General features: G+C 48.9%; 1 protein-coding gene across 5 annotated transcripts in view; it reads left to right on the forward strand.

The window, feature by feature from the left end:
• LOC109508261 (triple functional domain protein-like) overlaps positions 1–19,297 on the forward strand; it is a 48,829-nt gene extending 29,532 nt beyond the window's left edge. For 2 of the 5 annotated variants that reach the window (XM_019858140.1, XM_019858143.1), the window contains 45 exons: positions 77–268; positions 462–611; positions 699–813; positions 1,467–1,582; positions 1,660–1,782; positions 1,861–2,055; positions 2,188–2,303; positions 2,746–2,812; positions 2,891–3,000; positions 3,205–3,274; positions 3,354–3,443; positions 3,538–3,630; positions 3,780–3,891; positions 3,963–4,153; positions 4,226–4,327; positions 5,601–5,630; positions 6,043–6,185; positions 6,381–6,480; positions 6,560–6,803; positions 6,926–7,024; positions 7,107–7,300; positions 7,380–7,550; positions 9,528–9,623; positions 9,759–9,907; positions 9,988–10,054; positions 10,142–10,245; positions 10,317–10,386; positions 10,490–10,579; positions 10,660–10,752; positions 11,558–11,608; positions 11,671–11,748; positions 11,829–12,020; positions 12,107–12,287; positions 12,385–12,639; positions 12,714–13,180; positions 14,025–14,202; positions 14,778–14,847; positions 14,980–15,115; positions 15,191–15,218; positions 15,311–15,473; positions 15,622–15,743; positions 15,837–15,915; positions 16,339–16,539; positions 16,638–16,776; positions 17,072–19,297. In XM_019858140.1, the coding sequence (XP_019713699.1) occupies positions 77–268; positions 462–611; positions 699–813; positions 1,467–1,582; positions 1,660–1,782; positions 1,861–2,055; positions 2,188–2,303; positions 2,746–2,812; positions 2,891–3,000; positions 3,205–3,274; positions 3,354–3,443; positions 3,538–3,630; positions 3,780–3,891; positions 3,963–4,153; positions 4,226–4,327; positions 5,601–5,630; positions 6,043–6,185; positions 6,381–6,480; positions 6,560–6,803; positions 6,926–7,024; positions 7,107–7,300; positions 7,380–7,550; positions 9,528–9,623; positions 9,759–9,907; positions 9,988–10,054; positions 10,142–10,245; positions 10,317–10,386; positions 10,490–10,579; positions 10,660–10,752; positions 11,558–11,608; positions 11,671–11,748; positions 11,829–12,020; positions 12,107–12,287; positions 12,385–12,639; positions 12,714–13,180; positions 14,025–14,202; positions 14,778–14,847; positions 14,980–15,115; positions 15,191–15,218; positions 15,311–15,473; positions 15,622–15,743; positions 15,837–15,915; positions 16,339–16,539; positions 16,638–16,776; positions 17,072–17,626 (6,387 nt within the window). In that variant the 3' untranslated portion in view covers positions 17,627–19,297. Of the gene's footprint in view, positions 1–76; positions 269–461; positions 612–698; positions 814–1,466; positions 1,583–1,659; positions 1,783–1,860; positions 2,056–2,187; positions 2,304–2,745; positions 2,813–2,890; positions 3,001–3,204; positions 3,275–3,353; positions 3,444–3,537; positions 3,631–3,779; positions 3,892–3,962; positions 4,154–4,225; positions 4,328–5,600; positions 5,631–6,042; positions 6,186–6,380; positions 6,481–6,559; positions 6,804–6,925; positions 7,025–7,106; positions 7,301–7,379; positions 7,551–9,527; positions 9,624–9,758; positions 9,908–9,987; positions 10,055–10,141; positions 10,246–10,316; positions 10,387–10,489; positions 10,580–10,659; positions 10,753–11,557; positions 11,609–11,670; positions 11,749–11,828; positions 12,021–12,106; positions 12,288–12,384; positions 12,640–12,713; positions 13,181–14,024; positions 14,273–14,404; positions 14,541–14,777; positions 14,848–14,979; positions 15,116–15,190; positions 15,219–15,310; positions 15,474–15,621; positions 15,744–15,836; positions 15,916–16,338; positions 16,540–16,637; positions 16,777–17,071 lie in introns of all 5 variants that reach the window. The other 3 variants (XR_002166631.1, XM_019858141.1, XM_019858142.1) reach the window with 3 other exon arrangements.
• Positions 19,298–20,707: the final 1,410 nt, after the last annotated feature.

Below are 20,707 nucleotides of genomic sequence, written 5' to 3' on the forward strand. Positions count from 1 at the left end.
TGGGCCAATGCTTCTTGTCTCCATCACCGGCCACCCGCTCATTGTGTTATTTTTTTCCCACACTCCCTGCCTGCAGAAGACCCACCAGAGCGCCCTGCAGGTTCAACAGAAGGCCGAGGCTCTGCTGCAGGCCAACCACTACGACATGGACTTGATCAGAGAGTGCGCCGAGAGCGTGGCGTCGCACTGGCAGCAGCTCATGCTCAAAATGGAAGACAGGCTCAAGCTGGTCAACGCCTCTGTGGCCTTCTACAAAACTTCGGAGCAAGTAGGACATGCAATAGGCCGTATTTCACATTGTAATTACATTTCATCCATTTGAATTGTCCCCTTCCCCTCTTTTTTGAGTGCACGCTATTAATCCGAGTAGGATGCATTGATGGGGCTGAAGAAAAAAAAAAAACACTGGCGTTGACATTCTCCATTGTAGGAGGCGGTATAATATGTTCTCCCCCTTGCAGGTGTGTAGTGTGTTGGAAAGCCTGGAGCAGGAGTATAAGAGGGAGGAGGACTGGTGCGGAGGAGCCGACAAACTTGGCCCCAACTGCGAGACGGACCACGTGACCCCCATGATCAGTAAACACCTGGAGCAGAAGGAAGCCTTCCTCAAGGTTGAAATGAGCCCGTGGAAGTTCGAAGCAGAGTTTCTTCGCGACACCTCTGAGCTCGCCCGCCCATTTGTTCTTGTTGTCAATCAGGCGTGCACCCTGGCCAGGAGAAATGCGGACGTCTTCCTCAAGTACATGCACAGGAACAGCGTCAACATGCCGGGATTGCTGAGTCACGTCAAAGCACCAGAGCAGCAAGTTAAAAGTCAGTCGGTTGGGGGGGTTGCTGGTTGGGGAGTGGCTGCACAATTTGTCCTCCAAAGATGGCAATTTAGACAGCGCACCGTATCAAGATGGGCTGGATGGATCTAATGACAAAGAGTCTCCGTTTTAAAGTAGGAATCCATAAGACACTGTATCAAGATGGGCTGGATGGATCTAATAGATAACAAAGAGTCTCCGTTTTAAAGTAGGAATCCATAAGAAATGGTTTATTCGCTATGGACAGGGAATCATTTTCACACATTCAATAGGAATGTTGTCGAAAACTGGAACTCCACTGACTTGTTTTGGAACTCTTCATGGCGTTACTTTATAATAGCACTGAGCAACATGCCTTCCACAAACTGACTAGAATGCGATTGCGTCAAAGTGAGAACAATCAGATCCAGCTTAAGGTGCTAATACACTGGTTCTCGTGAACTCACTTGTCTTACCGAGGTTTGAGAGCGTGCTTGCTTGTACATGGATGCCAAGGCTACCCAATAAATACTCATTGTAGCTTGCCATAGATGAACGAACTGATTCCTTCCACAAACTGATTATTTAAGGTGTTGGAATTGTCCAATATCGATTTGATTGGAGAATCTTGACTCATCTTTGCTTCCCTAACGTGTGAGTGTTGTTCGCCTTTCGCAGACATCCTCAATGAGCTACTGCAGAGAGAAAACCGCGTCCTCCACTTCTGGACCATGCGGAAGCGCCGTCTGGACCAGTGTCAGCAGTATGTGGTGTTTGAACGCAGTGCCAAACAGGTGAGTGAGTTGGGAGACATTCGTCCGTTTCCGCCTGGGTAGGAAGGCTTGACCGGAAAGGAAACATTTCTTTTCAGGCCCTTGAGTGGATTCACGACACGGGCGAGTTTTACCTCTCCACGCACACCTCCACTGGCTCGAGCATCCACCACACGCAGGAGTTGTTGAAGGAGCACGAGGATTTCCACATCACCGCCAAGGTGGGTCGCGCCTCACTCTCGCGCCTGGCCGGGTGGACGCACGCACGCATGCGAGCCTTGTCGCTTGGTCCTCCCCAGCAAACCAAGGAGCGCGTCAAGCTGCTCATCCAGCTGGCCGACGGCTTCTGCGACAAAGGTCACAGCCACGCCGGGGAGATCAAGAAGTGGGTGACGGCCGTGGACAAGCGCTACCGGGACTTCTCCCTGCGAATGGACAAGTACCGCTGCAGCCTGGAGAAAGCCTTGGGCATCTCGTCCGACTCCAACAAGGCCGTAAGTCCGTACAAACTCCGTCGCCCAGTGTGACCATGTTGTAAATGTGTCATCCGCCTGTCTTTGAAGACTGCAAAAATCATACCGGCGGAACACAATGGATCAGCTTTCTCGTCATCTCTTCTTTGTCAGAGTAAGGATCTGCAGCTGGACATCATTCCTGCCACAGCTCCGGGCTCGGACGTCAAGCTGAGGGATGCCGCCCATGAGCTCAACGAGGAGAAACGAAAGTCCGCACGCCGGAAAGAGTACGTCACCACTTCTTCATCGTTCGTCCGGTTAAAAAAAACCCCACAGCTGAACAGATGAATCGAGCCGCTCTCATGAATCATGGTTTGCAGTAGTTCTGAGCCATTGGCTGCTGAATAGCAGATGATGTCAGTGCAATGCCCATACGTCATACATTTGCATGATTGAAAGTGTCCTCTCCTTGGCCAGCTCAAGAACAGCAGATCTGCCACTTACGCATCTTACCCAACACGCAGAGGAAGCAAGCGCGTCATTTTTACGAGTCTCACAAATCACCGCCACCATGTCCATCAATTACGACCGCGTTTTACAACCTCTGACTGTATTTTACCGAACTGAAGTGTTCTGTGCTCGTTCTGGTAAATGGGGGGAAACGAACGGGATTCGCCTGTGAAAAGCGGAGATCGTTGCAATCAATCGCGCCTTGATGTTTTTGTTTAGGTTCATCATGGCAGAGCTGATCCAAACAGAGAAGGCCTACGTGCGAGACCTGCGGGAGTGCATGGATGTCAGTTTGAAATCTATTTACTTTTTTTTTCCAACATCGACAAGCAGCACAAGTGAATCTTCATGCGGCTTCTTGCAGACTTACCTGTGGGAGATGACGAGCGGGGTGGAGGAGATCCCCCCGGGAATCCTCAATAAGGAGCACATCATCTTTGGGAACATGCAGGATCTTTATGAATTCCATCATAAGTAAGCCCTATTTTTTCCCCCCTCTGCGTCTACTCGGCCAAACAAAATACTGAAAACCAAACGAGCGTGTTTTTGCTACCTGTAGAGCGCCTCCAAGTGTCGGATTAGTTCTTTCCGCAGAGTGGCCTCACCGTACAGACATTGCCACATTTAACATGCCTTGTCGGGGTGTAAAACAGGCTTTCGCATCCTCTACTTTTTCAGCATCTTTCTCAAGGAGCTGGAGAAATACGAGCAGTTGCCTGAAGATGTTGGGCATTGCTTTGTCACGTGGGTATGTGTCACTTTCTCAAGGAACATCATGTCGATCACCGGTGAAGAATCTTGATCATTTATGACTCCTGTTTTTATAGGCCGATAAATTCCAAATGTACGTGAATTACTGCAAGAACAAGCCAGACTCCACCCAGCTCATCCTGGAGCATGCTGGGAACTATTTCGATGTACGTTAAATGTCACAGTGATCACAATAGAACTGCAGGACATGATGTCTTGGTGTCTGACGTGTTTTTTTTCTCTCTCCGCGGGGTTTAACAGGAAATTCAGCAAAGGCACCGACTAGCCAACTCAATCTCCTCTTATCTGATTAAACCTGTGCAGAGAATCACAAAATATCAGCTCCTGCTAAAGGTACCTGCATCAAACTGACAAACAAAAAGAGAATAGGTGGTTTGGTAACACCAAACCGTTTTTTTTTTTTTTTTTTTTTTTTTTTTTGCGGCCGAATTATAGCTGGATTATGTTGTTTGGATCAAATGTGTTTATTTGTGCTTTTCTAGGAGCTGCTGACATGCTGTGAAGAAGGCAAAGGCGAGATCAAGGACGGGCTGGAGGTGATGCTCAGCGTTCCCAAGCGAGCCAATGACGCCATGCATCTCTCCATGCTGGAAGGTGAACCACGCATTCAGTCGCTCATTGCCCACGTGTTATTCGCTTACGCTCCCTCCTCCCTCATCACGCAGGTTTCGATGAGAACATCGAATCGCAAGGCGAGCTGATCCTCCAGGAGTCCTTCCAGGTGTGGGATCCAAAGACTCTGATCCGCAAGGGCCGAGAGAGACACCTGTTCCTCTTTGAGATGTCCCTGGTCTTCAGCAAGGAGGTCAAGGACTCCAACGGCAGGAGCAAATACATCTACAAGAGCAAACTCTTTGTGAGTCCTCCGCAACGCTTTTATCTTTGCGACATTCCCAGTCACACGATTATTACTCGGCTCTCTCCGTAGACTTCCGAGTTAGGGGTGACCGAGCATGTTGAGGGAGATCCCTGCAAGTTTGCTCTTTGGGTGGGACGCACGCCGACGTCAGACAACAAGATCGTTCTCAAGGTAAAACACTCTTCACTTTTTCCCACGAAGCAATTTCATGTCGTAGTCTCCAAACGGCACTCTGAAAGACCAAACGAATGACGGCATTTACATTTTAACAAGTGGAGTTCTCCTTTGTTGACCGTGGAGAAAAAAAAATAGCATTCTTATCAAAGTCAAAGCTATGATGGCTGTATTAAAAAAAAAAGTACTTCAGCTATATAAGGAAGAAGAAAAAAAAAGATAATACGCATTGAAAATGTCAACCAACCCTAAATTGATTTTTCACATGACAAAAATTGATGTTTAAAAAAAAAAAGGAAAACTCAGATAAAACTGCTGGACCCAACAGTGTCGTGGTTCATTCGGTTGATGCAGATGTCATGAAAATCAACATTTGTAACATTCACAAATGACGAAATATAGAGTCATGTCATGTAAACAGCCTCTGTGTGAAATAATTGGGAATGACACCCAGCAAATAGCAATGAAGATGTTTTTATACGGTCTTTGTGTTTCAAAAAACGGACTCTGCTTGGTCCGGTCTAGCGTCTTGACTGTTTACTGTCCTCTTTGCTGTCGCTCCGAGACGTCTGCGTTTGATCGCATGAGCGGCTTGAAGGTGGCTGGCCACTTTTCTGTCGTCACGATGCCCACCTCAGTTCCCCTTTTCGCTTTTTTTGCGCATCTCTGTTGATCCTTTGCTTTTGACTGTGCCTTGTTAGCGCTCGCGTGTGTCTATCCGGGGCTGTGTTTTCTGTGGATGTTTGTCTCCAACGTCTCTCTGTGGGCTGACATGCTTCCACCAACGCCGCTGACACTTGTTTGACTTCTCAACGCCCACAAGTTGGCTGCACGCCGTTGTTTCGAAGCAACAACTCCACTTTTTATTGATTGGACCACCACTTTCGGTGTCATTTTCTCAAATCCCCCCCTGCCCCCTCCTTTATTTCCGAAGTGGCAAAAAGGTTGCGATTTGTGTCAGCGTTTGGAAGAGCATGAAGCTAAAGTCAACTTTCCACTGAATAACAAATAGAGTTGCTCAACTAACAGCTATGGAATGCTCTGTACGTGCTGTGCAACAAGCTGTCGTGACTAACTCCATATTCGCCACCGTTACAGTCTGCCACGGTCTTAATCGGGCTACACCGTCAAGGCGGGTTGTCGGTCTTGTGCCCCTATTTGTTTTGTTGTTATTTTAATGACCGGGAATCATGTCCTTTTATCAAAGAAAATGTATCCGCTTGTAAAGCCAAACCAGTGAAATTGTCTATCTCATATTTCAAATTCAAAGCTAAGTCAGGGATCCAAACACGGAGCGATGGTGAGTACAAAATATCCCCGCAACACAGCCCTTCAACTTCTCCCAAGTCTGAACCCGCAACGCAAAAGCAACTCTTAATTTTGGGGCCCGATTGTCCGACTGAAAAGTACTTCAAGGCGATAATTGAAGAAACGCTTCGTAGTCCTGAAGTGAATGTGCTGCGAAAGGGCTCAAACTTTGCATTGTACTTATTTATGCGCACACATCTTGTTACTTTACTGTATTGATTTTCTTCAGCGTGAAATTTAAAAGAACTCCCGTAACTACCGGAGTGCACCCGTCATCCATCACGTAAACCTCCAACTGCGAAGAGAAGCCAATGTTTCATTCAGACTTGTGGGAAACACAGAGCGAAACCGCAAATCTCAGACGCGCTTGATTTCCAAATTGACTGACCCCTCCTCATCAACAGGCCTCCAACATTGAGAACAAGCAGGACTGGATCAAGCACATCAGGGAGGTGATCCAGGAGCGCACCATCCACCTGAGGGGTGCGCTCAAGGAACCCATCCATATTCCCAAAGCGAGCACTGCCAAACACCACAAGGGCCGAAGGTAACCGAATGGCAATGTTTAGACGACTGTACGCCGACGTGAGGTTTGAGGTCATGAACGGCGCACGACGCAATAGTCTGCGCAGCGACATAAGAAAACGATCCTTGTGTCAACGCGTGGTTCCCGAGCCAATTCTTGTTCGCGTTGTCGGGGTAACGACTGCGGGATAGAAACCGAATCGATGTCGTGCTTTAGGGACGGGGAAGATCTCGACAGTCAAGGCGAAGGCAGCAGTCAACCGGACACGATCTCGCTGGCCTCACGCACATCCCAGAACACGCTGGACAGTGACAAGGTGAGGTGGGCCCGTCTCGTCTCGCCTTACGACCGCGACCCGCTCGGCCTCTCCTCACCTCCTTCCCGGCATGCCGCAGCTCTCCGGCGGCTGCGAGCTGACGGTGGTGATTCACGACTTCATGGCGAGCAACAGCAACGAGCTGACGGTGCGCCGCGGGCAGACGGTGGAGGTTCTGGAGCGCTGCCACGACAAGCCCGACTGGTGCCTGGTGAGGACCACCGACCGCTCCCCGGCTCTGGAGGGCTTGGTCCCCTGCTCCACGCTGTGCATCGCGCACTCGCGCTCCTCCATGGAGATGGAGGGCATCTTCAACCACAAAGGTAACAAAGAGTTCCGTTGAACGACCGTCGCGGCAGCTGAAATTGCTCTCGATATGATGAAGTCGCATTCGATAAGATGCGCCAAGAGTAATCGTTATTGACGAGAAGTTGTGTCATTGCAGACACCTTGTCGGTGTGCAGCAATGACTCCATCTTGCCAGGATCCTCTGCTACACTTCAGCCCGGTCATGGCCATGCTTCGCCCGGGCCCAAACGACCAGGTAGGCGAGACGACGCCGCCTCGAAAAAACAAACGGCGCCCGACCGTCTCAACATATTGGTGACTCGCGCCGCGTCTGGCAGGCAACACGTTGCGAAAGTGGCTCACCAGCCCCGTGCGGCGGCTGAGCAGCGGCAAGGCGGACGGCCACGTGAAGAAGCTGGCCCACAAGCACAAGAAGAGCCGCGAGGTAAGGAAGAGCGGTGAGATGACGATGGGATCCCAGAAAGACTCGGACGACAGCGCCGCCACGCCGCAGGACGAAAGCGTGGAGGAGGTGGACAGACGCCGCCGCCGCCTTCTGTCGCCGTTCTGCAGAAGGATGCGATTCGATAGGCCGTTTGTCTGTGTCGCAGAGGGTGCGCAACGAGGGCCTGTCGAGCGGCACCTTGTCCAAATCCAGTTCTTCGGGCATGCAGAGCTGCGGCGAGGAGGAAGGCGAGGAGGGTCCCGACTCGGTGCCGCTGCCTCCGCCGATGGCCATCCAGCAGCATAGCCTGCTCCAGACGGACTCGCAGGACGATAAGGTGACGCCGCGGGCGCGACACTCGGCCATACGAAGCCAACGCACAGGAAGGAATGATGAGCGGCCACACAAACACTGAGATTTGCAAAAACACCTTTTGAGCTTTCCCAAAAGTCACCTCCAAGCGATGTTTTTGTTTCATGTTCAGTTAGCGATGGTATGTTTGAGTGATTCATTTTCTCAAATCAAATGCGCAGGGAGCATGTGAAAAAAAGGTTTTGGGCCGTGTTTGTGTGGACGTTGACAGGAGAAACTAGATGATCATCTTCTGACGCATTTAAGAATTTACCTCAGAAATTGGTTATTAAAAAAAAAAGGGGGGGGTGACACTAGCAGAACACGTCATTACTCATCATAATTTTGAATTTGTCCAGGTTTTAATTGAATTTTAGTCTGAATATTTTGTGATAGTTTGAGGTCGATCTTCCTGTGTCGCATCCTATTCTTTTCTTTCTGACAATTTATTTTAGGCAGCTGCGAGTTTTTCCTCCTGACACTAATTTGTGTTTCTCTTTTTTTTTTCCTGATTGTATTGTTTGCCATACTGTGTAGCATTACCTTGATTTATGTCCTGTCTTTGCTTTGTCACAGTTTCCGTACCTCTCCATCTGAAAAGCCTCATCTTCCTCCCGCTTTCTTCCCTCACTTCTCCGCTCCCCCCTCCCCCCTAGCACTCCTCACCTCTAAATGCTCTTTTCCAATTGCTCTTTTTCTTTTGCTTTTTCTAACAATGAATCGCCACGGATGAAGTCCCCCTTTTTTTTCTGATGTGAGCTTCTTGAAACTTTTGTCCTTTTTGTATCCCCCCCGTCCCCCAAACAATACTTAGTGAACAAATCTTAGTGAATGTTCCCACCGGTGCATCTATTTCTTTTCTTTTTGACTCGATGTTTCTCGAGCTCACAGTTGTAGTCAGGGCAACGGAACGGAGAAGCCGTACGTGTGCCCCAAAGTTCTCCTTCGGCCTGTTGAAATGCAACAATGCCGCAGCTTTTTCTGCGCGCCGAGAAGCTGGAAAGACTTTGCAGAAGCGCAAAACATAACTGACGTATGAAGTCCAAAGATGAACCAAGCCCAACGCCGTATTGAAGAGGTTAAAACGTTTCCCCCTTGTTGCCATCACCACCCTCCCTCACTCCGCTCGTCCCTCATCTCCCTTTTTACCCTCTGTGCGTTTAATCTCATAATTGGCATCTGTATAAACGCTGGCGAGGCCACAAGAGCACACAGGCTCACCCAGAAAACCTAATTGGGGAAGCACAGCAGCGCAAGGGTGAGACTCTCCTGAAATATGCATATCGATTTTTTTTCTTTTTTATATCTATACATACTTTATGTACAGTATACCTCTTTACATCAACAGAAAAGGACTCCATCTCCCTTTATTCCCATTGTAAAGATGACATCACCTCAAAAGCAGGACCGCATATTGCACTTGAACATATTTTCTCCTCATTGTTTTACTTTTTTTATCCTCACATGATCCTGTATTTTCCTTTGTTTTACGCATTTTCACTTTTACACTTTCAGCCTTTCGAAATTTTTAGTGGCGCATCTTTTCAACGTTTGTTTTTAACCCCTAACTGTGTTTTCACTGGATTAGAACTTTGATCATTTGACCATAGCTCTATATTTAAAATCACATCACTAACAAATAAGACGAATCACCCGCCAACAAAACTGTCAAGGGATTCACTTCTCAACACCAGGCATAAAATGTTGCATTCCATTTATACGCTACTGGTTCATCGGAGTCCGGTTGTATCAAAGCATTCTTTAGAAGAAGGGCTTCGGGGTCTGTGTTCACCAAGACGTCGTTTGCGCAGCTATCGTCAACACTCGCGGATGATTGTCAAGACGCCGACATTTTCACCCCGCTAATGTGAGCTGCGCCACACACGTGTCTGTGGTGGACACGGGCCCTAAAGGAGCAGTTGTGTTTTGAAGCGGAGCTCATTTTCTATCCGTATTCCCGCAGAACTCCTCCCGTCTGTCGGTCCGCCCCTCCAGCTCAGAGACGCCCAGTGCCGCCGAGTTGGTGAGCGCCATTGAGGAGCTGGTCAAAAGCAAGATGGTAGGAAATTTGAGCGTGCGCCGGCCGGTTTGACCGCAAACGAAGGGGCTAATGAAACCAGAAATGACAGGATCTTGAACGCAGCCTGCGCGCCGAATCACATTGGCTTCATTGTCGTTCACCTCGCCGCTGCAGGTTCTCGAGGACCGTCCCAGCTCGCTGTCGGTGGAGCAAGGAGACAGCAGTTCCCCCTCCTTCAACCCATCTGACAACTCCCTCCTCTCCTCATCCTCCCCCGTGGAAGAGATGGACGAACGGCGGGCCGGCATCCTCAAGAAGAGACAGTATGTCGTCACCTTCCGTTAGAAATCCTGCCACATTTTTGTAAGTCTCTCCTGACTAATAATCTGCGATTTCTTTGAAGCTGCATCCTGATGGAGTTGGTGGAAACGGAGAGGGATTATATCAGAGACCTCAGTCAGGTGGTGGAGGTGAACGAAGCGTCACTCATTTGCCGTCAAGTGTGCGTGCGCGTGCGTGCGTTTTATCGCCGCTGTTATTGTGTGTTTGTCTGTTAGGGTTATATGAGCAGAATGAAGGAGGAGGGCGTCCCCGATGACATGAAGGGCAAAGACAAAATTGTGTTTGGCAACATCCATCAAATCTTTGACTGGCACAAAGAGTAAGTAAGTGATGTCTGACAAGATTTTCTGCGACAAAGCTGACTGTCTTCTCTTTTCTTCCTTCCTTCAGTTTCTTCCTCGGTGAATTGGAAAAATGTTTGGACAATCCGGACAGACTGGGACCGCTCTTTCTCAAGCAGGTTAGTTGTCTATGTCGTTCCAATCCTGTGTGCGGCTATTTGTTTTTCCACCCCTCGTCTACTCATCATCTATTTCATTTTTTTTTTTTTTTTTAATGTGTAGGAGCGGAGACTAAACGTGTATGTGGTGTATTGTCAAAACAAGCCCAAATCCGAGCACATTGTGGCAGAGTACATCGATACTTACTTTGAGGTAATGTGGAAAATAGAAACGCAAGTGAAACGCGTGCCGGCGAGCTTCCTTTTCATGGAGCTTTACCGTCTGTCGCGCAGGACCTGAAACAGCGGCTTGGCCACCGACTGCAGATCACAGACTTGCTCATCAAGCCGGTCCAGCGGATCATGAAGTACCAGCTCTTGCTCAAGGTTGGTGTCTTGTTGTACACTAGAGGGCGCCAGATATGCAAACATTTTGAAATCTTGCTCCCTCACTGTTTTTGTGGGCTCTCTGAATGCCAAGATATTCCACAAGTTAGCACCAAACATTGTCCGATGGAGAAGTGGTCCTCCTTTTCTATTTGACAGCATTTGGTCCCTAGCGCCTATGCTGAAGAGTAACCAACTTTGAGTGTTAGGGAGGAGCCAAATGTACCGGCTTTAAAAGATGATGTTCTGACTGGTTGGTGTGTGCAAAATCCTAGTTTGGGTGCACTTTATTTTTTTTTTTTTTTCAAATTCCAATCATCATTTAAAAAAAAAGAGACTTTGAAACAATGACAATTTTTTAGGACCGTCCTTTGCGGTCATATATATATCCAGTTTCGACCAGTAATATAGGCCAGGCGTGTGAAAGTCGTCTTTGTCACGGCGGACCACTATGGAGTTACGTCTTCCCTCAGAGAGCGGTTTCGACAGTTTACTTGTCTTATCGCATTATTACTTGTTCACAACAAATGGATGCATTACCGGTTTCAAGCGAGTGTAACAACTAGAGCAACATCTCAATTTATCTACTACACATGACAATTTGACCTTTGGGTACAGATGTTAGCAAGGATCATAAGAACACGTATCAGGCCGGATGTGGCCCCCATGCCTTGATTTTGACACCTGCGATGTAGGCAGTTATGAAACTCTTGGGAGAGTGTCAATGTGCATTTTGGGGGATTACCGTACCGTATTACACAAAGTTACAGACCACAATAGCGTCTTGATCATGCGTTTGTTGTAGGACTTCTTGAAGCACTCGAAAAAGGCAGGGCTGGAGTCTTTGGATCTGGAGGTAAGAAAACAGACGAGACTCATGATTTCCCTCGGCAGCAACATCATTTGTGACTCTTACAGAAAGCAGTCGAGGTCATGTGCATCGTACCTAAAAGGTGCAACGACATGATGAATGTTGGCCGGCTTCAGGGATTCGAAGTAAGAAAGCAAAGCAAACACCCCGCCGGATCTTTTGTTTCAAACATGGGCTTACGCGGCCTACCGGCTGTCATCTCCAGGGTAAGATCGTGGCCCAGGGACGCCTTCTGCTGCAGGACACGTTCATGGTGACGGACGCGGAAAGCAGCGCTCTGGGTCGCATGAAGGAGAGGAGAGTCTTCCTCTTTGAGCAGCTGCTCATCTTCAGCGAGCCGCTGGACAAGAAGAAAGGCTTCTCTTTACCCGGCTTCCTGTATAAGAACAGCATCAAGGTGAAAAAAAGGATTGCGCATTTATTGTAGCTTTTGAAGCATCTTCCGTCATCCAAAACGTTGATTTGTTGTATCTGCTGCTTCAGGCGAACAGTTTGGGTCTGGAAGAGGACGCGGAGGGCGACCCCTGCAAGTTTGTGTTAACTTCCCGCTTGGCAAACGGCACCGTGGAGTCGTTTCTGTTGCACTCCTCTCACCCGGGAGTGCGCGAAGTGTGGACTCTTCAGATCGGCCAAATACTGGAGAGCCAACGCAATTTCTTAAACAGTGAGCTGAAATGAAGATATGAAGGGGGACGGGGTGTGGGGGGGGCATGTTTTACAGAAGTCAAAGAACACGTTCCGTCTTGTCTCCCGCGTCGTAGCTCTGACCTCACCTATCGACTATCAGAGGAACCATGTTGGGGCGAGTGCGGGGCCTTGTGTGTCCAGCGCGGGCTCTCCAGGTGGAAGCAGCAGTGGGCCAAATGCAGCGGGAAGTTCCGCGCCAAGCGTCTCCTTCCCTCCGGGATCCCAAGGCGGCTGCCGTCGCCCATCCAGGATCCCCCAGCCCTCTCGCCTGCCCCAACCCCTCCGCCACCACCCCGGGGCCGATCCCGAAGGCCCCAACAAGATGTCCGGTACGAGCCATATACTCTGGTCGGTATCATCAAACGTTGGCTTGATGTTTTAGTTGTGCTCACTTATGATCCAGGTCCAGGTCCCCGTCCTGTTCCTCCCCCCGCGCTCCCCCCAGGGGGCAGTCCGCAGGGCAAGCGTCCCATCCAGAACCTAGAGGACCAAGCGCAGACCCCTACCAGCATTGTGGCTCCTATGGTCCGGGCCACAGTCGGGCAGTTGCCCTCCATCCCCTCTCCCAAAACGCGGCCCGGAGCCGTGCCCCCTTTGGTCCTTCCGGCCTTTGTCAAGGATGTCCTTCCGCCGCCGCCGGCCAGCCCCAACCAGAAGTCCGGCTTCTGGAGCTCCATGCCGGGCTCTCCGGCGAGCCGACCCGGCTCGTTCACTTTCCCGGGAGAGGCGTCTGAGAGTCCGGTCCGCCAGAATTCCAACCAGAACCCAAATCAAAGCCACAGACACTCCACGCACAGCAAGGACGCTGACCGCATGAGCACCTGCTCGTCCGCCAGCGAGCAGTCCATCCAGTCCACTCAGAGTAACGGGGTAAGAGCTAAATCCGACTAACACGGAGGCCGAGGGGAGACCGGCCGTATCCCGTCGCCTGTGCCGCTGCAGCCGGCGCCACTAATCTGACCGCTCCTGCGCATCTCCGCTCTTCAGCACCATCTCCTCCGGCTTTGAGAATCTCTGAAGAATCTAGCAGCGCCTTTCTTAGATCTCAACTTCTCTGGCGGACCAAAGACTTGAGAGCGCTTCTCCATTTCTGACTTATAACCACGCTTTACTAACACCCGCCCTGGGTCCTTCTCTTGCTGTCGTCCTGGTGCGGTTCTCAACTGGCCCACTTTCCCGCAACTAAATCTGACGTTTGTGGGCTGACTGCGAACGGATGCTCTGACCGAAGCTAACGACCCCACTTTGACCTTTGCCCGGAGCCGCCGAACAAAGAAAACCTTCCCTTTTCTAACCTTCTTGTCCACTCTTCAAATGATCATACGTTTCCATCTACTGTTTGACAATGCACGAAGCGACTTGTTAATGTAGTGGTACCTTGACCAAGCGAGTCACTCGGTTGAGTCACCTAGTCACTCGAGGTATATACAACAAAGGCAAGTTAATTTCCTTATTATGATTCATAACGTGAACGTGCTTCCATATTTTTAAGGCCACGTAGATTTTGATGTTGAAGTCAAAAAGTTACTCGTGGTCTCGTTTTGTTTTTGACCGTGTACTCGTAAGCCAAGGTACCACTACAGATGTTCAAAGCCTTCCCTGAGATGAAGTAATCCACTTTTCTGGATTCAAAATGAATATGTCGATCCTAGGAGATGGCAGTTTAGTTATTTATTAATTTTTTTTTTTTGTTTCCTCCCTCCCTGTGACGCAGAGTGAAAGCAGCAGCAGCAGTAGCGTCTCCACCATGTTGGTGACCCAAGACTACATTGCGGTGAAGGAGGATGAGATCAGCGTAAGTCAAGGCGAGGTGGTCCAGATTTTGGCCAGCAACCAGCAGAACATGTTCCTGGTGTTTCGAGCGGCAACCGAGCAGGGTCCTGCCGCCGAAGGCTGGATCCCCGGATTCGTCCTCGGTCACACCTCAGCCATGACACCCGAGTGCCCCGAGGGACCCATGAAGTAAGTTGGAATGTCCTGAGAAAAGGAAAGCTGTCCGTGAGCACGCTCCCCATGAAAATGTTTTGTCCTTTTGGCACCCAAATATTTGATCAAGGATTTTAAAAAAATCAATCAAACCAAATGTTATTGCAGTCGGAAGTCTTCTTCCTGGCATACAACCTTGCGCATCCGAAAGAAATCTGAGAAGAAGGACAAGGAGGCCAAGAAAGACACCAAGTTGGAAAATGGCTATCGCAAGTCCAGAGATGGCAATAAAGTTTCTGTAAAGGTGAGTTCATTTCAGCAAAGTCTTCAGCCCGAGTCAGTCCATCCTCTCATGTATCGTCTCCTCTTTCATTTCCAGCTTCTAAATCCAAACTACATTTATGATGGTAAGCATCTCCCGCTGCAGGCGGCAACCATGCGGAATGTTTTTGAAAAAAAATCAAATCAAATCATTGTCATTTTGCTCCCGCCCTTCCAGTTCCACCTCGAGCGGCAACCGAGCAGGGTCCTGCCGCCGAAGGCTGGATCCCCGGATTCGTCCTCGGTCACACCTCAGCCATGACACCCGAGTGCCCCGAGGGACCCATGAAGTAAGTTGGAATGTCCTGAGAAAAGGAAAGCTGTCCGTGAGCACGCTCCCCATGAAAATGTTTTGTCCTTTTGGCACCCAAATATTTGATCAAGGATTTTAAAAAAATCAATCAAACCAAATGTTATTGCAGTCGGAAGTCTTCTTCCTGGCATACAACCTTGCGCATCCGAAAGAAATCTGAGAAGAAGGACAAGGAGGCCAAGAAAGACACCAAGTTGGAAAATGGCTATCGCAAGTCCAGAGATGGCAATAAAGTTTCTGTAAAGGTGAGTTCATTTCAGCAAAGTCTTCAGCCCGAGTCAGTCCATCCTCTCATGTATCGTCTCCTCTTTCATTTCCAGCTTCTAAATCCAAACTACATTTATGATGGTAAGCATCTCCCGCTGCAGGCGGCAACCATGCGGAATGTTTTTGAAAAAAAATCAAATCAAATCATTGTCATTTTGCTCCCGCCCTTCCAGTTCCACCCGAGTTCCTGGTGCCTCTGAGCGACGTCACGTGCGACAATGGCGAGAGCGTCACCCTCAGGTGTAAGGTGTGCGGTCGGCCCCGGGCCTCCGTCACCTGGAGGGGCCCCAACCAGAGCAACCTCACCAACAACGGCCGCTTCAGCATCGCTTACAGGTAGGGTCACAAATTCAATAGCAACATAACCAACTTTCTATGTTGAGATCATTTGGGGGCCGATGGGCCCCCGACACACGTGAGCCGACTTTTAGCCACCCGCGAACGCGATCGTCATTGCATTGTCTCCTGAATGCGTTTGTCTCAGTGACGCCGGCGAAGCGACCCTGCGGATCGTCGGCGTGGCCTCGGACGATGACGGCGTGTACACGTGCATCGCCGCCAACGAGCTGGGCAGCTCCACGTCCACGGCGAGCCTCAGAGTGTTGGGTGAGTCGGAGACACCGGCGTGGCCGCGCGCGTTCCGCTTTTGCTACGCCTGTTTAAACGGCGCGTGTGTGCGCGTATGTGTGTTTTTATCAGCCGTGTCCACCGACGGATTGCGAGTGAGCTGGAAAGACAACTTTGATTCCCACTACATTGAGGTGGTGGAACTGGGCAGGTAACATGTTGTCGTTGTACAGCCACGCACCGGACACTTCATTAGGTACACGCGGTCCAAACCACGATACGTGAATTTACTGTGCTTCTCATAAAGTAGCTTGTGGGTTTATTATGTCAATGGCCAGTAGCGCTTTGTCCTCACTGTCAACACCGAGCGTGCCAGTGAAACGAATATCTCCAAAAGAACCTTTTTTTTTCCCGCACTATAGCGTGACAGTTCTGGCCAAAGTAGGCCAAAGGTGTCAAATGAGCGGCATGCAGATGTCAGCTTGAGCAATTTAGCACCTCAAATAAACCGATCTCCAAGTGAGGACCAAGAGCATACTCTAAAATGGACCTTAAGTTGAATACTGAGGCAATTGAATGAAGGCTCAAACAGCTTCCTATGGACATGATCCTGACTTCCTTTGTTGCCCACCAGGGGTCGCTTCTCAGTAGTCAAGCGTTGCGATCACCGGGCCACGAAGCGGCCGGTGGCCGTCAAGCAGGTGAACAAGAAGCTGATGAGGCGGGACCTAGTCACGCAGGAAGTCAACCTGCTCCACAGGCTCCAACATCCCAACATTGTCAACCTGGTGGACACGTACGAAACCCCCAGCAGCTACGTCTTGGTCCTTGAGATGTGAGCAGAAACGCACATCTATGTATTAGTATGAGAGCAAGAACCCTCGACCTAATATGTTTTTTTTTTTTGTTTTTTTTTTGTTGTTTTTAAATCAGGGCCGACCAAGGCCGTCTGCTGGACTACATCGTCAGCTGGGGCAATTTGACCGAGGAGAAGGTGGCCTGTTACCTCCGAGACCTTTTAGATGCTTTACACTACTTGCACAACAGCAGAATAGCTCATCTGGACGTGAAAGTAAGATGAAACGAAAATGTGTTTTGCCGAATGTATTCACTGTTTTTATTTGTGTCTCGACTGGACTCAAAATTTGAATTTTCCTTCACGGGATTTTAAGAAACAAAGAAGAATGTTTTCCGTTGCAACTGTGTTTGACGAGTGACATGAAATTGTACGAGTCAGCAGAAACAGCAGTCGGTGCCGGTCGTCAGAGTGGAACGGCGGCCATAGATGAGCTCTCACTGGTCTGCGAGCTGCATGTCAAGGATACTGAGCGAATGTGCCCGTGTGTGTGTGTGTGTTTTTTTTTCAGCCCGAGAACTTGCTGGTGGTGCACGGTCCCAGTGGCCAGCCATTGGTCAAACTGACCGACTTGGGCGACGCCGTGCAGCTGGGCGGCGCCCCCTACGTCCACCCGCTGCTGGGCAGCCCCGAGTTTGCGTCCCCGGAGCTGGTGCTGGGCGAGCCGGTGTCGCTGACGTCGGACGTGTGGAGCGTGGGCGTGGTGGCCTATGTGATGCTGAGCGGCGCCTCGCCCTTCCTGGACGAGAGCGCGGAGGAGACGTGCCTCAACATCTGCCGGCAGGACTTCAGCTTCCCCAAGGATTACTTCCGCGGCATTAGCCGGGAGGCCTGCGACTTTGTCCGCCTGCTCCTGAGATCCGAGCCCGCCGGGAGACCGCCCTCGGGGCTGTGCTTGCAAGAGGCGTGGCTGCGGGCGGCCAGCGACGACCACGCCGCGGCCGAGTGCTGCCTGGACACCTCGCGCCTCGTTTCCTTCATCGACCGCAGGAAGCATCAGACGGACGCGCGTCCCATCGGAGGCGTGCGCGGCTTCATCCGGAGTCGCCTGCAGAAGCGGGTCTGAACTGGGGTTGCAAAGGGCTGGGAAATGTCCCCAAACTTGAAGGTCAATTCCCATGGGATGTTAAATGGGACAGTTTGTCGCGGCCAAACTCCTAACGCCCCGGTGTCTGAATTATGCAGAAGCACCTGTTCCAAGTATTTAGAAGTCATCAATTGAAGGCAACCTTGGATTTGGCCAAGCACCGTTTCGTTCCCCTTACTTCCCATGGGAACTTTCCAACTTTTGAAAAATCCAGTAATTTTGCAACCTCAGTCAAAACAAACATCGGGAACGTTGGCTGCGCCAAAAGAAACGTTGAGCTCATCCTTCTTTGCAAGAAGAAAAAAAAAACCCACACACACAAACAAAACCCCCAAAACAAAGCACGAATGACCCAAAGTCCTTTCGGCGGTCACGGATGCCCTCGTCTACTGCTGCTCGCTGCTTCACACTCGCATTTTGTAGGGAAACTGACCCCAACAGGAAGAAAAAACGTCAACCGTAAAGAATAATGCAAAGTCTATATACAGTACTGTATGAGTAATTTATTTTTCTGAGCAATGGTTCAAACGCGACCAGTGTTGAGCTTTTCCATAGGAAGTGACCCCAGCGTGTGCGTTTGTGTTTGCTCTTTATGCACCAACGAAGTTTTGTACATTTCTAGAAAGGACAGGCACGGACTCCAATTTGAGGACCGTTGCCGCCGAGCCGTGGAGACATACGAGTACGCTGTCCAGCGAGGACCCCCCCCCCCAACCCACCTTATTAAAAGAATAAACATTGCGTTTAAGCCTTACCGTGTCGATACCTTACTCTCCGAAAAGTTGGGCTGTTGGGTTTTCCACTGAAAATCCAGAATCAAGCTATACTACGTCTGAATGGTATTGTGGAGTTGAGGGCCACCCTGAAATCGCGCCTAGACATCACCAACTTTTTGGAAGCAACGTATTTGACTCCATCGCCTAAGGAAAACACAAGTGTAAATGCACTCATCTTACGTTCTTTTTCTCATGTGCAATGTTACAGTTTTAACGTTGAGTGCAACTATTTATGAAGACATCCGTCAATATGTTTGAGCGAGTGTGGAACGAAGTTATGGACCAGGTACTGCGAGAACTGCCGGTTGTTGCGTGCCACCTGCTACAATCATGATTCGCTTTGATCAAAAGTTGTTTTTTTTTTTTCTTACTGTCTGTCCTGCGTAGTATTGGTACACCAAAGTTGCTCGCGTTTAATTGTACTTTTTGTTTGTTCCTAAGGGTTAGATGTGTGTAAAACAGCTGGCTATGTGAAAAGATTGTTTACACAAGGCAAAAAGCGGCGTCGGGAGGAAAAAAACTCGACACAAATGCAAAAGAGAAGTGGAATTGGAGGAGCAGTTTTCTAAATTGTTTTGTTCAACTCAGTTGTGGATTAGATCAATTTCTTGCCAAAATCAAGCTCAGAAAGTCTTTCTGTGTAACATTGTATTTATTTTGTGACAAAGTGCGCATACTTGAACTGGATACCTCAGTTGAGGGCTTTTTTTCTTTTTTTTGTTACATGTCCACATTTCACTCGTTTGACAAAGTGTTTGCTCCTTGTTTTTATTTTGTACTTTTGCATGTATATTTCATTGTACAGATCGAGTTTAACTTGTAAATAGTTCCATTTTGCCATCAGTTATTTGAAGATTAAACATAACGTACACGAGCTCTGTTTAGTAGAGTCCTCACTTTTAATGTAGTTATTGATTCCTTCTTTTAATGACAGTTTCTCAGTTGTAGTCCAGGGATGGAGCGACATGGTGGCCACGCATTGCCGTGGACGCTCCATGTTACTCCGGCCACCCAGGGAGAAATTTGATCGGTGATTAATTGATGGCCATATTCACACGGATGTGGTATTGTTGGACTCCATGATCATGTGCCACAAGATAGATAGATATGAACTGCCTACTCCAAGAATAAATATTGCAATGAGTCGAATGCAAAGTTGTGAAACAATCTGCCGTGTGTAGCATTCAATTGTTACAGCCACTGTCAATCCAAATCATTACTGTAGCATCTCATCAAGCCAGCATGGCCGGAAATTTATTGTTTATCATACCCTCCCCAGTCACGGTTCCCAGAAATGCACCCCCCCCCACCCCCGAAAATAGAATAAAACAGCAAAATCAAGCCAATAAGAAAGGAAGTCGATATGTACAGCACTTTGGATACAGTAGCGGTTTATTTGCAAAAGTGCTGCTGAGTGTGGTTGAGTTGAGGTCAGCACAACGCCAGGTAATTATTTTGTCCTTTTCAAATCGAAAGAGCAAAATAGAAACACTGTAGTATTATCTGGTTTCTTTTTTACGAGGGAGTCAAAATGGAATGACGGTGCGATTTATAATTTTTAATTCGGTGAAGAAAATAGCGAAGGTCAGGAACGGCAAAAGGGTTGCCTGTTGTTATGGTGTCCCCGGAAGTTGCCACCGACAGTATTTGTCATACCGACCACAAGATGGCGACAGCGCGGCGCCCGAGGACGATGGAGTGTCGTGTAGTGATGGGATTTTCGGCTCTTTTCGGTGGTCCGCTTCATTTGGATCGGCTCAGTGAAAAGAGCCGGCTCTTTTTGGCTCTTAAACGGCTCTTTTAACTTTAGCTTTTCTTTTAAATATTTATGACAAATTTAGCATACGTTTTGATCAGTGACTTGGTGAAGTAAATATTGCACTCTACTGACTCCAAATAGCAACAATTATGAAGGAAAGAAATGGCTTTTTGCTTATTTTATTGAACATTAAAAAGGCCCCAAACAATAAACAAGCAACAAAATTAAGCTTCAACCAACAACAATCAAACATGCTGCATCATAACAAAAATAGTGAGTATTAACTGCAACAGCAGCAGTGAACAAAACAAACATAAGCTACTCCTTGCTTTATTTGAACAAACATAAGCTACTCCTTGCTTTATTTTAAATTTGCAGTCAACAAAACTAAATACTTCAATTTGGAATACTTCAATTTGTCCAGTCTTTGAGAACACCCTCTCTGACGGGACAGATGTTGCTACAATGCACAATCTACTCTCCATTACTTCGATCAAACGGGGGTAGACGGAAGCTCGGTATTTC

The sequence above is a fragment of the Hippocampus comes genome, unplaced genomic scaffold, assembly GCF_001891065.2.
Source record: "Hippocampus comes isolate QL1 unplaced genomic scaffold, H_comes_QL1_v1.1 scaffold429, whole genome shotgun sequence".
In the NCBI taxonomy this organism is placed as follows: Eukaryota; Metazoa; Chordata; class Actinopteri; order Syngnathiformes; family Syngnathidae; genus Hippocampus; species Hippocampus comes.